This window comes from Diabrotica virgifera, chromosome 1, assembly GCF_917563875.1.
Source record: "Diabrotica virgifera virgifera chromosome 1, PGI_DIABVI_V3a".
Taxonomy (NCBI): Eukaryota; Metazoa; Arthropoda; class Insecta; order Coleoptera; family Chrysomelidae; genus Diabrotica; species Diabrotica virgifera.
Genome location: NC_065443.1, coordinates 245,295,345 through 245,313,827, shown reverse-complemented (window position 1 = coordinate 245,313,827; position 18,483 = coordinate 245,295,345). Strand labels below are relative to the sequence as shown.

The following is an 18,483-nucleotide window of genomic DNA, read 5'->3' as shown; positions in this document are numbered from 1 at the left end:
TGCATACGTAGAATCTGTTTTTTAAAGCCCTATAGATTCTACAGATTCTACATACGCACTTCGGGTCTACCTCAAAATCCCGACAGCCAGAATCCCGACAGGCCAAAATCCCTAAAGGCCAGAATCCCGACAGGTTTGATATTTTTTTTTAACATATAATTACATTAATTTCTTGTTTTTTTTTTGTTTATGGCCATCTGTTTTTTATTTTTTGTTACTAAACACAAGTATTTACCATTTAATATGAACTAATTTTCTAAATAAAATTTCTAACATGGGTATATGAATTAAATTATTTTTTTTGCCAATAATATAATATGTATAATCAAATCCTGAGTTTACTTTCATGTAATATATATTATGATGTCAGTTACAAGCTTCCATTTCAATATAAAAATGAAGTGTTTAAATATTTTGTTCTTTTAAAATACATAATAATAATTAGTACCCGTACTTATTAGTAAGTAATAATTTTTCAATTTCAATACTCTATAATATGATTTGGTATTGCAATTTGAAAAGGAAACAATAAATATTCAAAATGTAGTGGTCGGAATTTTTACTTATGCGAGAATTGTTGCATGTCCGGATTTTGGCCTGTCGGGATTCTGGCGTGTCAGTGTTTTGGCCGTCGGGATTTTGGCTGTCGGGATTTTGGGCGTCACCGACGCACTTCACCTTTTAGATCATAATCATTCCTTTAATGACCAATTTCAAATTCTACATATCCAAAATAAAGGCTTTAAGCTACCTTTATTAGAATCTATGGAAATTATTAATTTAAAAAATACAGATATAAGTTTACGAATAACGAACTCAGAATCACCTTTCTTGGCCACAAAGACTAACACAAATATACATTAAATAACACCCGCAGACAAAGATCTATGATAAATTATGTTGTAACCAACAGATATCATCATCATCATCAGCCTCTCTCAGTCCACTGCTAAACATAGGCCTCCCCTGTTTGTCTCCAAAGTGTTCTATCTTGTGCTTTTTGTATCCAGTTTTTTGTTGTCCTTCGTGGGTTGCCCAAAGTCATTTTGCCATCGTGTTGGTGGTCTTCTTCTGCTACGTTTATCGGCTCTTGGTCTCCATTCAACTAGTTTACGAGTCCATCTCCCGTCCTTCATTCTGGGAACGTGTCCAACCCATTTCCATTTTAAGTTACAGCTTCTTTCAGTGACGTCTATGACTTTGGTCTTAGCTCGTAGATCTTCGTTTCTAATTCTGTCTCGCAGAGTGGCCCCTATCATTGATCGCTCCATTCTTCTCTGCGCTACTTTTAGTTTTTGTGCGTTTTTCTTTGTGAGCGATAATGTTTCTGCACCATAGGTCATCACCGGTAGCACGCATTGGTCGAAAACTTTTTTCTTCATATTAGTTGGAATATCACTCTTAAAAACGTTCCTAAGAGCTCCGTATGCTGCCCATCCTTGTATTATTCTTCTGGATACTTCGGTTGTTTGATTGTCCTTACCTATCTTAATTTCGTGACCTAGATATATTTATTTGTCTACCAACAGACAGTAGACCACCAGATATACCCATCAAAAATAATCGAAGTACGATGCATGAACTCATCAGATGTAGCTAGTGACCACAGTCTAGTATTATGTAAAATAAGAATCATCATGAAAGACTTCACACGACTTATAAGTTTCCGACAGGAACACTTATTTTTAAAAAAGATTATTTATTTTGGAAAATACAAAATACGTAATTAAAAGTACAATTATGAATTTAAAGAGCAATGTTTCTACTACGAAGTCTATGAACAGAATGAATGTATAAATTGAACAAAACGTAATTATTGAAAATAAAACCAACAATTACAAAAATGCAAACTAATAATTAGTTTTAATTATTAATACCATAGTTCAATGAACCATAATGCAAAATCAGCACACTATAGGTCTTTGCACATATACAGGGGCGGCTTCCATAACTCCTCCCATGCCAGTTCTAGGCATATTTCATGGAATGAAAAATGCTCTTGTATTAGGTACAGGAACTGTAGCATCATCTTCTTCTGTAGAGTGGTCATTTTGTACTGGGTATGGATTTCTTTTTGAATGAAATTAATATACTGGACGACTATTGAGATAACAATGATCATTAGTAAGATATATGTTATGATACTCCAATGGTTGACAGGACGATCTTTTAGATGTTTCAGTACCACCGGTTGAATTCGATTCTGTTTTCTTTGGATTGTGTGGATCTTATCGAGCGAGATATCTTTTAAAATAATTTCTGGCACTTCTTCTTCTTCTTTGGCATTAGAGACTCTCAACTCAGGAAGGAGAAGTGTTTGGCCTTGGATAACTGTATTTTTATTAATAAATGTCTTCTTGTCTACTTTAAACTGGCATTGGTACGGAATGGAAATCAGGAAATTTCCTATTAGTGTGATGAAATCTGTCTTCTGACATATTGTCTCAATTTTCATTTGATTAATGAAAATAGCAATGTAATGTGAATCGTCAATTTGTTGTATTAAATTTTCAGATATTAGGACGGGAGTCCTTTGGCAAGTTGTAGGACTAGTCTGTAGTTGCAATAATTGAAAGATGCAGTCCCCTTTCTCAATTCCAGCAGTAAAATCTCCCTCAGTGCAGTAGAAATTTGGCTTCAGATCCAGACAGGGCAGCGATTGATACTGATAATAATTTTCATTCATGGTCAGAAAGGTGTTCCGAGGTATAATGGTACTGTGGTTTGACGTCGGGATGGAATAAAGATGATGATAACAGGAGAAGACTTCTGGGTGAACAATAGGAAAGTAAACAGCGAAAACGATTTGTGTTTCAGAGTAATAGGCTTCTGTTTTTAAAATGTCATAATATTTATATATATTATTAAAATTTTGAAAGAGTACTTCATCTTTTGTATGGAATTTTAGAACAGTTTCTATAATGGAATTTAATTCATTTTTATCAATAATGCTATTATGCAAAATTCTAAGTCTTGCAAAGATCACAGCATTTTCTATTTCATTTAAAAGTTGTAAAATAACGTTTAAGCTCAAATTTAACTGATCTAGTATATTCCTTGTCTGCAAATAGTCACTGAAATCGAATAGAAATTTATTTAAAGGTGTGCGTATTTTTTCTATACCCATAAAAATAGTTTCTTGGTTATTCCTTATAAGAGTAAATGTTTCATTAAAATTTGATATGATATCTTTAGTCAGAGAAATTTGTTGATTTACTTTTTTAACAAGTTTTTGATTATTATTTTGGAGATCAAGCATGGCTTGATCATAGAACTTTGCGTCACTAGAGTCAAGGTTACCAGAGATACTTTTTATTATAGATCCTAAGCCGTCTATAAGACCTCTTTTTGATCTAAAAGATGGCATCAAAGGATTAAATTTTTGTTCAGCGGATTTTAATTGGAAAAGTAGAGCACGATCAAAGTTATCAAGTTCTTGATAATAGGGATGGCTGAGGCCGGATTGAATTGCAACTGTTACATTATCGTAAGCATATCTTATAGATTATATTTCACTACCTATAGGAGAAACATCATAATAATGAAGAAATGTATGTATTTTAGATTTAACCTTGGCTGTTCCTAAACTAGTTATTTGGACCTCTTGCATCCTTGCTAGTGGAAGGGCCAGGGTCATTAAGAGCAGTAGGGTCCTGTAACAAGGTTCCTCGATTAGTTTTTGGTCTTCTTAGGTTGTGTTTATATAATGATTTGTTATTATTTACTTTTACTTTTAAGTTTTCGTTTTCGATAACTTTTTCTTGTTAAAATTTGGGATTAAGTTTATTTCTGGTTAATGTTGTGTTTTTCTTATAAACGTCTGTGTCAGGTGTGTATTCCAATGGTTCATGTCGACCTTTATTGTGATATTCTATTGTAGATCCTTTTCGAGAGATTAGCCTGTTTTTTAAACTTTTGTAAATTTCTGTAGTTGTTTGTCTGTGATTTTGTATATAGTTATTAATGATAATTTGGTCCAGATTTATGTCAAATATATCTTTCGAATTTAGATGACCATTCAAAATGTCAATAGGCTTTTGCTTGGTAACAGAATGCATGGTGTTATTGTATCCTAAAACTGCATATACCATGTCGTTTAAGATGTCGATCTTATTATTATTTTTTGCTCTTATAATTCCGAGATGTTCGATAATGGTTGAGTGAAATCTTTCAATAGCACCTTTTGACTGGGTACTATTTGTTGTAACGTAATGCGTTTTGACTTTGTGAACATCAAAAAAATTCCTGAACAACCGAATTTTTTAATTCAGTTCCTCTGTCCATTATAACAAAAGAAGGAACGCCATGATGAGACATGAATATTAGGAATGCTCTTGTTATTTCGATGCCAGTTAATGCTGGAAGTGATTGGCTTGTGCATACTTTGAGAAAGTGTCAATAATTGTCCAAAATTTGACTCCTTGTGCAGATAAGGTGTCACAAAATATAATTTCTAAAGGTTTTGACGGTGTTGGAGTAATAGATAATTTCTGTTGTGGAGGGTTTCGGTCATATTTGTTGGTCTGACAAATTCCACAATGATTTATGAAATCTGTGATATCAGTTTTCATGGTGGGCCAATAAAAAAGCTGTCTAAGTTTAGTTTCTGTTTCAAGTATTCCACGATGATTTGTTTTTCCCTCATGGTATTGTCTAATAGTTTGATGCTGTTCGTCTTTGTCAGTAATGTCTCTTAGAACAGTATTGCACTGAATCAATTTGTACGAGGAACTTTTGAAAGTATTTCGCAATACTTCGAGAATTTGGGGAATGTATTCTCGTTTTTGAAAATATACACCGTATGTGTATTTTGGATGAATATAATTCTTAAAAATGTTTTTATACTGTCGTTTTCTATGTCATTGATGGAGATCTGTATATGAAGACGTTTTTTGTTAGGAAAAAGTTGTTCAGTTTTTGGTTTGGCTGAAGAATGTAAAACAAAGTTAATAATAATTTGGTGGTCAAAAGAATTAAGGCTTCTTTATGTAATCTTCATTCCTAATACCGGATCTTCTTCACTTGTATGAATGGTATCGTTGTCATCATCGTCATTAACGTTATTTCTGTCGCGGATTTGTCCGTCCATTTCATTTTCTTTTTCTATATTTTCTTCTGCTTCTTCATTCTCTTGATTTTCGTTAACTATGCTTTGCAAATCTCTTGCATTTGCAATCATCGATTCGTTTTCCATAGGTTGGTTGTTGTTATTCAGGTTTTCCATGTATTTTATAATTTCATTAGTATTTATTTCGTGTCTAAAACGTTTCATCGCCGCCGTTTCGATGCCGCCATTTCGATTCCGATGCCGGCCGATTCATCGCCAGTCAATTAATCGCTATCTGATATATTTCCGAATTTTCGACAGTTGCAATTATTATTTATTTTTAGTATTAATTAGGAATTCTAGGAAATGCGAGATATGACGGCGATGAAATGGAATGGCGATGAACCGGCGGCATCGAAACGGCGGCGATGAACCGGCGGCGATGAAACGTCCCATTCCGTTTATTTCAATTCTAGATAAAGCGTTGGCATTACTATTTGTCTTTACTTTTGTAAACTGTGGTTTCTCCTCAGGATTGAGGTGGTCAGTTCGAATAAGATTATTAATATCTGCTTTGTTAGTTCGTCTATTTGTATATTATCGGCATAAAATAGGTCATAAGAGTTATACTCAAAAAGTGTACTTTGGGTCGGTGTAGACAGAAAATTTTATTTCGTCATCTGTAGAAGAGATTTCACAATTATTTAAATAAATTGTGGGAATTAAAGTATTACCGTTTGATTGAGAGTCTAGAATGTTGGTTACATTATGACTGTGAGGATCAATTTTATTTTCAAAAATAGTGAGGTTAATTTCTAGATATTGTATTGGCAAAGCGGTCTCTGGAGTAATTAATTTAGAATTCGTAAAGTCCAACTGAGCTTCTAACAATTTTAAGTTATCTATGCCTATAAGGCCATCGAATGTGTCATGAAAAGTAAAAAGGTGGAATTTAAAATCGCCAGATTTTTTAAAATCTGAAAATATGGGAACCATTGCACAATGTTTTCGATTATATGTCTGAAATACTGAAGATACTCTGAAAGGTTCTACGTATATCTTATCTCTATAACACTTTTGTGTAATTTCGGTTCTTAAAAAGGATTTTGATGACCCTGTATCAATTAATAGCATTATAGGGGGATTGGAAAGTTTAACATAAGGTAGGAAACCTTTTTTATTGTTGGTAAAACGTTGATTTCTAACCAGGGGGTGTCATTGGCCGGGTCGTTTTCGTGAAAATTTTGAGAATCGTCATCGTCTATGTATTAAATGTTAGAATTAGAAAAATTTTGATTGTCCTGTTCTTTTTCAGGAAGTACATCAGTGTTAAATAATTCTTCATGATAAAAGTTTGGCTGGCGGCCTGTGTTTTGGAACATATTATACCTGGTTATAGTTTTGTCGAGACTGTGGGGTCGTATTTCGTGTAGATATACTCATAGGAGTAGGCTTGGGCTGAGCATTATTTGGATTAGATTTCCAAACATTTTTTGGCTTGCCGAAAACTTGAGAATTAGTGAACTATCTTGGTTGAGGGGGATTTGGGTGTCTTTGCATTTGGACAGGACCTCTGGGAAATTGAGGCCGGTAGTCAAAGTTTGATTGATTCATATTTGGTTGGAAGTTGGATGTCGACGGTTGGAGCATTCTTGGTTGGGTATATTGAATATTTGGTTCAGAAAATGACTGATATTGATTAAAATTATGATTTGCTGATTTTCAAGTAAAATTATTGTTACCATTATTATGATTAATATTAAAACTTTGATTTGTCTGATAATGCCTAATATTATCCTCCTCTCTAATCAACTGAATAGCTTGTTCCAACGAAACAGGACGCATGGTACAATAATCGGTCCTAGAGGCTCCCTGAGTCCAGCTAAAAAGACTTTAGGGCCTGCTTCGTAAAGAAAGCTCTTTTCGACTCACGTTCGATTAATATAATGTAAATCAATATAATTACAACTAGCATTTAATAAAGTTAAAAGTCTTTCGTGACATACATACGGAGATTCATTAGGTTTTTGTATAATATTCACTAAGTCTTGATTCAAGCAATTTTCATCACGATGATCACCAAAATTCTGAATAAAGCATTCTTTATATCTGGCCAAGTTTTAGTGCTGCTTATGGCAGGCTACCCAGCAAACAGGTTTGAGCCTAGTTACGTGATGATTACGTTAAATTTACGGCAAATTTCAACGAATACGTAACTCGGTGATTTATGACGGGAAAAAAACGTATTTCAGTGCCAAATCATTCACCTATATATTAGTGCTTCCTTTATACATGTTTGACATTAGAATAATATAAACTCATGACGAATATAGTACATGTTTTTATAATAGGTGTGAATGTCGGTTACATCGCAAAGGTACGTTTATTTCACGTAATAATCACGAAACAGAAATAACTTCCTTTGGTTAAATTTTGAGAAATATTTTGGAAAACAAAATTTTACAACGGTGTTGGTTAAACACGTATCGCTTGAATTTTACTCACTGTATTTTATGGACGTCAAAAAATTAGATGTATTTCACGTAAAAGTAATGTAAATTATAAAAAGTGACCTGTATTGTGTTTTGTGTTGGCAAATTTTTTAATGTGTCTTTAGGTCGCTACCATTTTTGATTCATTATCTTGTATAATAATTATACAAGACAAACGTTTTAAAGTCTCTAAATTCTACTAAATAAATACATTGTTAATATATGCTTGTTTTATTTATATCATATGAGGATAAATAATTACGTGATTTATAAGTTAATTTTCTTAAGGTCGAATTATTTACGTGAACCGATGACGTATCTTTCACGTGAATACTAATATATACATTCACTAAAAGATACGTTAATCAACACGTATTTGCAATGTGAATTTCCCGAAACATTTTATTGCTATTTAACGTAAATAACATGTCTATTGAAGACGAGTTATTCACGTAATTTAAATACGTATTTTCAATGTGACATTCCAACCAAATTTTCACGTGAAATTCACGTAAGCAATTTACGTATATTGGTGACAAATGTACCCAAAATTCACGTAATTAACACGTCGGTCTGTTTGCTGGGTACTATTTCCTCGGCTTTACCTTCTAATTTATTAAGAATTCCATTTAGTAGCAAATACCAAATTATTTTGAAAACTAGCTAAATTATTTCTATCAAAATAATGATTCAGTATAGATTCCGTTAAACGGTGAAGTTTGTTAATATTAGCATCAAAACTTGGAATTATTGAAAAAGTTTTAATATCTAAATTAGGTGTAGCCATTTTATCTTTCAATTGTAATTTGCAAAAAATATCAACTAAGCCTAACTCTTCGTCAGAATCAATGTCGCTGAAGGATTTGATTTGATTAGGAGAGGAATCTGACATAAACAAAAATTACTTACCACATATATCCGTGCTGCACACTCTTCCTCGTCTTCCTCAATGGAATTCACTGGCTAAACTGGGATACCGGTTCTTCATTTTCGTAAAGGGTTGAAACCCAAGAACTTTCCACGATGGATTTTCCCGAAAATACTACTGACTATGCGCCACTATAAGTTTCCGACAGGAACACTTATTTTTAAAAAAGAATATTTATTTTGGAAAATACAAAATACGTAATTAAAAGTTCAATTATGAATTTAAAGAGCAATGTTTCTACTATGAAGTCTATGAACAGAATGAATGTATAAATTGAACAAAACGTAATTATTTAAAATAAAACCTGCAATTACAAAAATGCAAACTAATTAATACCATAGTTCAATAAACCATAATGCAAAATCAGCGCACTATAGGTCTTTGCACATATACAGGGGCGGTTTCCATAACTCACGTAAGAGAGTGGCACCAACATAAACAAAAATCAGAGTCGAAGAACTAAATACGAAATCCACGGTATATTTATACAGAAAAAGAATATCAGAGAAGATTGCTGAGAATGGAATATTAGAAAACGATAACATCAAGTAAATCTGGAAAAACTCAAAGGTAACATAATTAATAGTCCAGGGCGCATCTGTTTTGAGATGGACGTTGAGAGGTGACTCAAATTCTTTTGCAGAAATTGCTTGAAAATAACTCAAATAATAATATTTGAGTTATCCTCCCTCTCAAAAAGGTCCGGAACATTGTTTAAATAATCAAAATGTCAAAAAATGAAGGAAAAATTCGATATTTTTCTGCGTTTTTTGATTATAACTTTAAAAGTATTCATTTTCGAGAAAAGTTGTACTAAAGTAAAAGTTGCGTAATTAAATTTCCTACAATATAGAATTGGTTAAGAATTTAAAAAATGGTCATCCTTGTTGCAAAATAGCAATAATTGCGAAAAAACCATACAAAAACAAGTATTTGCATTTTACGTTTTTCAACCATTTATGCTAAACTTCGGACCTTTATATTTCACCCAAAAAAACTTTACGATACAGTAAAACAATACTGTAAATTTAATTAAGATCGGTTCAACAAATTTTGCAAAATAAATTTTGTAATCCAGCTTTCGCAAAAAATATTCATTTGTTCAAAATGTTACAGGACTGAAAATAAAGCAGATAGCAATTTGATTTTTTTTTTTACTTATAGAAGTGTACTGTGCCTTTTATTTGAAATTTGCAAAACTAAAATCGATTAACCACCACGGCGTCAGGAATTTTTTAAATAAACAATACTTTTTGGTGCTACGCGCAGGACAGCGGTGTTCGATTCACACAAGTTGATTTCCACCAAAATTTCATCGAATATTTATCTAATATATTATTTTCTTACTCTATATTTTGTTGTATTTTAATATTTTAATTCCACAAAAATCAAACTAATTTTATTATTGTTTGTGAAATATTGTTTAAACAATATGTTAAAAACTGCATATGTTAAAAAATAATAAACTTATATTCTCTAAGTTAAAATATATGAACAAAGTAAGTTTTTGCTAAAAAAAGTGTTATTTTAAAGGATAGAGTATGTGTTTTTATTTTGCAATAAACAAATTTATTTATTTATATCGAAATGTATTAAAAATTAAAATGTACCAATCATTATCAAAGGTCATTGGAATGCCCAATCAGAGCAAACTATCCGCTGACCTAAGCGTAGTACCAATAATTAATGTTTATTTAAAAAAATTCCTGACGCCGTGGTGGTTAATCGACTTTAGTTTTGCAAATTGCAAATGAAAGGCACAGTACACTTCTATAAGCAAAAAAAATTCAACTTGCTATCTGCTTTATTTTCAGTCCTGTAACATATTGAACAAATGAATATTTTTTGCGAAAGCTGGATTACAAAATTTATTTTGCAAAATCTGTTGAACCGATCTTAATTAAATTTACAGTATTGTTTTACTGTATCATAAAGTTTTTCTGGGTGAAATATAAAGTTTAGCATAAATGGTTGAAAAACGTAAAATGCAAATACTTGTTTTTGTATGGTTTTTTCGCAATTATTGCTATTTTGCAACAAGGATGACTATTTTTTTAATTTTTAACTAATTCTATATTGTAGGAAATTTAATTACGCCACTTCTATCTCAGTACAACTTTTCTCAGAAATGAATGCTTTTAAAGTTATAAGCAAAAAACGAAGAAAAAAATCGAATTTTTCCTTCATTTTTTGACATTTTGATTATTTAAACAATGTTCCGGACCTTTTTGAGAGGGAGGATAACTCAAATATTATTATTTAAGTTATTTTCAAGCAATTTCTGCAAAAAAATTTGAGTTACCTCTCAACGTCCAAATGTACTAATATTTTTACAGATGCGCCCTGGTCTATAACGCAACAATAGAATCACTTGGAGAGAGGAAAGTAACGAATACTAAAGGTAGGGGAGCCCCAGCAGGGATTTTTACAGTTACGTGAGCGAGCGCGTCAGATTATCACATGGGGAGAAACCTTGTACCCTGTAAATGTACCTCTACCATATATTGGCTCTTAACCTTCGGAGTACGGAGATTATTTGACTTACTTAGATTACGAAGATGGGTCAAGCGTGACCCATTCTCATTTTATTTATAAGGATGTTTTAAATAGTCAGTATTATTAAACAGTATCTTTAATTTAACAAAAAACAAAGAAAATCCTAAATTATTGCCTTTAAATTTTTTAAGATGGTTACCCATGGGCATATACTAGTTCGCTCCCGCGGCCAGATTTTAATACCTTACAGAAAACGGGCATAGGTAAATTTGCTCCGGCCATATATTTGAATACAGTGGAACCTCGATAAGTCGGATTAATCGAGACTGCGGCCGATCCGAGTTATCGAAAATCCGAGTTAGCCGGAGAATATGGTAAAAATTAATAAAACACGGTATACTTACAGATAAACTCCATTATAATTGCAAAAACATGAAATACATAAAATATGCACAATACATCTAAATTACGTACAGTTGTATACAGTGTTGTTTATTTCTTGGTAAAAAACTTGGTCAAAGTGAAAAAATGTTTGTTTTGTCTGATGAAAATCGGTTCGGCTTAGCCGGACTTCCGGGTTATCGGAGGCCGACTTATCGGGGTTCCACTGTACGTATACCCGTAAACAGACACGGCTGCGATTTACGTGTACCTACAAACATATTGAAAATATTCTTCGAAATCCGAAAACCGGGTCAGGACTGACCCGGCATCATAGATGTTACGTAGAGGAAAAACTGTAGTTTGCATGTTCACGAATTATAAACGAAAAAATAGATTGAAACAAATAAGGAGAACTTACGATTAATCGGATTTGTAAAAAAATTATTTCATAAAATATTAAGAAATAACTGAATTTCGGGTCACGCTTGACCCAGTCTTCGTACTCCGAAGGTTAATAAAGGGGAGTTCCTTAAGGAGGATCCGAAAAAAATTTATCCTTAGAAAAACGCGAAACCGTCAGATTAAGATAAGGTAAGTTAAGTACAGTCAAGAGAGTGTACATGTATATTTAAAAAATCTGACGATTTGAGCGACGCGTAAGGAAATGGAGGAGTCACAAAATGTCACACAAAAAAATTCGCGAAATGAACGTCAGATCGAAAAACTAAAAATACGTGTTAAATATTTTTCAAAAATCTATCGAATCATACCAAAAACGACCCCCACGTAGAGAGGTGGGGGTCGTGTTGATATCGAAAAACTGCAAACTACACATATTCAATATTTTTGAAAAATCTATCGGATGGCATCAAACATGACCCCCACGGAGCTAGGATGGTTAATTTAAAATCTTAAATAGGAGGATTTTAAAGTAACCACCCCAATTATTTTTATAGATTTGGATTCTTTACGAAAAAATAAGCAACTTTTATTCGAGACATTTTTTTCGAATTATGGATAGATGGCGATATAATCGGAAAAAACAATTGTTGGAAAAGTAAAATTAAATTTAAAAATGGAAAGTCCCCCACTTTATGGAAAACTTAACTTACTTTTTTTGGTTTTAGGACCTACTATTGACAACCCAATAGGTCCCCATAACGCTCGAGTAACTGCAAATTTAGCATACTTTCCTCCCCTATTATAATATACTAAAAAAAGAAAACACCTTGGTTTAGATAGGAAGTGAATATAAACTATGAAGAAGAGAAGAAAGCCTTTTTATAATATAGTACAAAACAAACACAACATGCATAAAACCATTATGAACGAATCAGAAACGAAACGAACAATTTAGTATAAATAAAAAGGGAACACTGGGAGAGCTTCTGAAAACCAAAACACATGCAAGTAACATCTACCAGAACAACACAATAAAAGTAAAAGTAGAAGATGAACTAACTGACCCAATTGAAGCTGGCAATGGGATCAGACAGGGGGATTTCCTGGGTTCTTTAACCTGATCATGGATGAAATAATAAAAAAGTCAGAACTCAAAAGGATCCGAAATGGGAGAAAAACAACTTAAAATAATCTGTTATGCAGAATATTAATCTGTCAAAATGTAGATGATTTACAACGTATGCTGCACCAATTTGATATAACCATAAGACAATTTAATACGTTAATTTACCCTCCCCCCCAAAAAATGCATGGTTATATCAGCAAATCCAATAAGATGTAAATTAGAGCTGGAGGCTGGGCCGTAACTACCACTGGGGCAACCGGGGTAGCGCCCCGGGCTCCCCGGCCAAAGGGGGCCCCGCAGGTGCCCCTTTTTGACCGTGCATAGAGTTTAACGAGGAAAATAAAAATGTGTATTTTAAAAGCCGATCCCAACGAAATATGTTCAAATGACACCATTTTAAAAAGATCTTACAGGGGCATCCAAGAACTGAACTAAAGTTTTAATTTTTCACTGGAGAAATTAGTATTTTAGACTAAAATACAATTAGAACAGAACCCTTAGAAGGGGCTTCTGAAGCCTTAACATAAAAATTTGAATTATTAATACTTAGGAAATTAGGTATTTCGGCGTAATAACACCTAAAATGCCATTGGAAAAGGGGCCCGGGCTAAGTTGGGAACCCCGATATTTTTCGTAAAGATATAAATTGTTACTGGGGAAATTAGTTATTTTGGTGAAATAAAAACTAAAATTCAACCAGAATAGCGGCCCCCGGTCCCAGCTACTTTGTCTTAACCAATTTACCCCAGACCACATCTTAATACGTGAACGGAACCACATGGCACCACATATTGAAAAGAAAGGTAAGGATAAGATGGCATGAGCACATTGGAATCAGCCCTACCAGCACCACAGCATAATAAATTTAACAGCAGTGACGGTATTCGCCTTCGAGAGTGTCACTGCTGAAGGTACCGGATATCGTTTTCTAATATCTTCGTCAAATAGGATTCTGCTCTCATTAGAGCTGTATACAATTACTTCCCGACGGTCTCCTCCTTTTTGACATTTTCCTATCTCCGTCAATTTTTCTTCTACTTTTCCATATCGAATTTTACCGCATTCTTGAATTTTTCTTCCACCTTTTCAATGTTCTGTATCTCCTCAGCAACCTGATTTACCTCTTCCTGCATTTTCTCTAAATATACCTTCATATCTTCATAAGTTTCAAGAAATTTTCTTTTTATTGTTTCATTATATTATCATTTTGATTTAGTATCTGTTCATTTTGTTGTTTTTTTTTTAAATTTTTAAATCGAATAAAAAATAAGGTGATTTCAAAATTTTTTTGTGTTGGTCAACTAAAATAGCAAGATGTAGGTTCAAGAAACTTCAGTCATAGAATCCATTAAAATGCGTGTTCAAGGGGTTAAATATCAAACAATTTTCCGGACCCCGCTTTCCGATGGGGGGTAAACCCCCAGACCCTCCGGCAGGGGGCCCCCAGGTCAACTTTGCCCCGGGTCCCTAACATCATAGTTAGGGCCCTGGCTGGAGGGTCAGATCTTTGGTGAGAGTCAACGACCAACGAGAAGCACCACGTGGCTCATTCGAGCAGGGATGAAATACACTCAAATGTTTTATCAAAATCTTAATACCTACATAGATTTAGGGTCGATTTCTCATACCTGCGTTAATCTATGGTTCAGTTGAACCGGGTTCACGGGTGATCTCCGGTTCTGTTTGGAATGCATTTCTCATTGCGCGTTCATGTCAGTGCTCGTTCTACGGCTTTCGAGAAATGCCAATAGATGGCAAAAGGTAAAAACTGTCGCCATTTTGAACTACCTTTTTTATGCTGTTTTTGAATAAAGTTAAATTTAAGTATTTATAGTCAAATAGTCATTTTAATAATTATAAATAAATATTATAAAAACACAAATAATGTTATCGTTTATCGTTAGGCTTAATATAATAAAATAGGATATATTTATATTATGACAGCGTTTCGTGTTAATACAACGCATGCGTAGTCCATGAAATCATCTGAACTGAGTTCTGAAATCTTTGAACGGCCGAATTCCACCGTTCAAGCATTGTTCAAGTTTAAAATGCCATCGGTTGAACGGGAATTGAGAAAGACGATTTTGACTTTAAACTGACGTTTACTAGAAGTTCAGGTTAAACTGGAGTTGAACTCGATATGAGAAATTGGCCCTTAATGTCTCATTATTTGTAATATATAATAACAATGTAACTAACAGGTTTTCACACCTACCGTAAGTAGTTTGAACTACCTGTACACTGGACGTTTCACACTGAATATGATCAGTCTTGACCGAAAACGTTTTGTGATTTTCCATTATCTTTTGGATAATTTTCAAAGAATTTTAATAAGTTCATATACCAATATACGACAAAAGTTTTTATTTGAATAATGCGTTGTTTTATCGATGGTATACATCCAACCATATGGTTTACCTTTTTCATTTTTAATAATTTTAAGTGCCGAAGATCAGCATGAAACAATAATTTTATTGTTTTTAAAAGTAGGTGCTGAATATGAGGATATGGATATAAGTAATACTTAAAGTGGATAGGAAAAAAGGGTTAATAATATTGATGGTACACTTACATACAACCGTATAGGATTTCCTAACTACTCTTTTACTAAAGATCTCCCTCCTAAGTAGCTCGTCAGCGATATACCCCAACACCAGTCCAAATGTCATTCGCATTAGTGGAGGTAGCGCTGAGAGTCCACCAGCTTGGCTAAGATCAAAACCGATGACGTCTGATATGAACTTCGGAATCAAAGTCAGCTGCAAGTAAAGACCCCATTCGTTGCCAAAATGGCAGATCATCAACATCCAATAGGGAAAATTTTTAAAGATGTCCTTATATGGAGCTACCACCTAAAATTAAATCAGAAAAATTGTACTGGTGGGGGTAAGCCTGAGTCAGTCTAAAACTATGAGTTTGAACTCTTTAGTACTCCGCGTAAGTAAATAAGTATGACAAACCTTAAGGGGAAATGCCTAAAATATCGCCTGTCAAAATTTTCAATGTGTTTTAAATGTATTCATATTTTTCGAAACCTGAAAAACTAGTAAGTAGTATTTTTGCAAATTCTAAACGCAGAATGAAAGATTAAGTTATTACCGAGAGAGGAAAGTCCCTCAGAAAAAAAAAGAATGTGTGTGTACTTTGTACGCACGTAAGAAGATATTCTTCTATTATATAGGTAATTTAAACGAAGTAAATATACTTAACAGGTTATTTGTATTTTATTTAAACATTAAACTAACTTTCTTATCTACCACTTTCAAAAAATTTTTATTAAAACAACCAAAAATAAAAAAATATGAATCGCCCAGGATTCGAACCCGCGTCCTTCCAATCTCGGAGCTAACGCCCTACCAACTACTCCAGCCAGGTCCTTGTAATTGACGTGTAAGTTTCGGATTAAATGGTAACAGAACACGGCGACAAATAGTGTAAAAATGTTATGCCTACATAATATTTTTTTATTTTACTACAGAGAAACACAAATCCAAAACACAAGAATTATAATAAATAATACATTTACTAAAAACACTAATACATTCTTTTAATGACTTATTTACACGGTTACAGATACATACATACCTATCTTGAAAGATTAGCAATTAACTACATGCTGTCTGTGTGCGCAGGCGCGCAGATTTATGTACAATTTTACCCTCAATCGAATCGCCGCTAAAGAAGAATATCTTCAAAAAGTTTCTTTTGAATGAAATATTTGCAATTAAAAATGACACTAAATTTTCTCTTTTATTTTCACCCCTGTAACTTATTCAAATAAACATTATAGAAGTTTTCAGGGACTTTCGGCCCTTAGTAATAATGTAATCTTTCATTCTGCGTTTAAATTTTTCAAAAATATTTATTAATTTTCTCAGGATTCGAAAAAATGAATACATTTAAAACACATTGAACATTTTGACAGGCGACTTTTTGCTCCTTTCCCTTAAGGGATAAAATTCTATATGGAAAAATAATGACAGTTGGCTCTATTATGTCCGCAACTGCTTCCTTTCCGAGATACGGTGTGTTAAAATTTTTCTTTATTTACGATTTATTTATTGCTCTAAAACCGGTTGAGGTATGCAAATGAAATTTGCTGATTTTTAAGATGTACTTAATTATTGCGCATTATTATCGAAAATTATTTTGAATTCCTTGTTTAATTTGTGACAAAAGCTTTCTTTCCTTTTTTTCGTACGACTCGCCGTTTTGATGCAAAAACTAAAACACTTTAACACTTACAAAGTATTGGAAATAAGTTTCTATACATTCATAATAGAAACTTCGTCGAATATGGTGTATTCCACGAATATACGACTGTTTTGGATTATCGCGACAACGAATATTTTAGTGTGCAACATAAGAAGTACGAAAGTATTTGGCTCTAACAATTACGCCAATAAACAACAATATAATTTGCAATTTACTTTCTTTCTTCTCATATTTTGCATAGTAAAATATTCGATGTCGCGATAATCCAAGAGGGTCGTATATTCGTGGAATGGGGTATACTTTGTAAGGGTTAAGACCTTTTAGTTTTTGCATTAAAACGAAGGGTCGTAGGAAAAAAATAAAGATATATTTTTTGTTACAGATTGAACAAGGAATTCAAAAATGATTTTTAATTTGAAATATCTCAGTGAGGTAATATTTTTTCTTAAAAAAATTGAGACCATTATCCGTACGTGTGCCAATGCTGAATATACAATTCATAATTATTACACGTCAAAAAATTCGTTATAGCTACATAATAAAACCCAGCAAGTTTAATTTGCATAACTCAACAGGTTTTAGATAAATAAATAAATCATCATTTATCACCCAGTGTCTCGGAAACGAAGCATTTGTGGACATATGTTTATAAAGCATACTGCCATTATTTTTTCATCCGAGAACGACTGCAGACGGCAGACGGCAGTTAGAGTTGTCACCATAACGACGCGTCATTACTTTGCACTATTAATTTGTATATTTATTAGCAACTGACGTTCTGCCGAACAGCAGTTGCTAATAAATATACAAATTAATAGTGCAAAGTAATGACGAGTCGTTATGGTGACAACTCTAACTGCCGCCTGCCGTCTGCAGTCGCTGTCGGAATCGTACCTTTAAAGTTTGGCATACTTGACATACTCATACAAACACCCTGTATATGACCTCACAAGAATATAATATAAACAAAGTAAAGAGTAATCGAATATACATACTTTCTTTTTGACTACTGTGCCTTGTTGAGACTCTTTTATATAAGCAACCTCTTCCGGGCTGATCCATCTGTGAGTTTCAGGAGTATCTGTGACCACTAGGAAGAACACTATACAGAAAAGTACATTTACCAAACTCACTACGTAAAATCCCCAATGCCATCCCAAATATGTTGTGACCAATCCCACTACTGGCCAAGTTACGCAGGTTCCTGGAAGTAGGTCAAAAGAAAGTTATTAGAAAAATAGTACGGCTAAAGAGTTAAAAATGCCGTATGCGACAAAATAAATAGTACCTACTAATAGTCTAAGATCCGAAAATAATTCGACCCGCACCCATCTGCTTTTCAGACGAAACATTTTTTTATTAAATTTCATACATAAACAAATACGATGCA

General features: G+C 33.3%; 1 protein-coding gene across 4 annotated transcripts in view; it reads right to left on the bottom strand.

The window, feature by feature from the left end:
• LOC114347815 (sialin-like) overlaps window positions 1-18,483 on the bottom strand; it is a 104,419-nt gene that overhangs the window by 35,689 nt on the left and 50,247 nt on the right. For all 4 annotated transcript variants that reach the window (XM_028298563.2, XM_028298627.2, XM_028298511.2 and 1 more), the window contains exons 5-6: window positions 18,089-18,297; window positions 15,451-15,730 (exon numbers count right to left, since the gene is read on the bottom strand). In XM_028298563.2, the coding sequence (XP_028154364.2) occupies window positions 15,451-15,730; window positions 18,089-18,297 (489 nt within the window). The remainder of the gene's footprint in view (window positions 1-15,450; window positions 15,731-18,088; window positions 18,298-18,483) is intronic.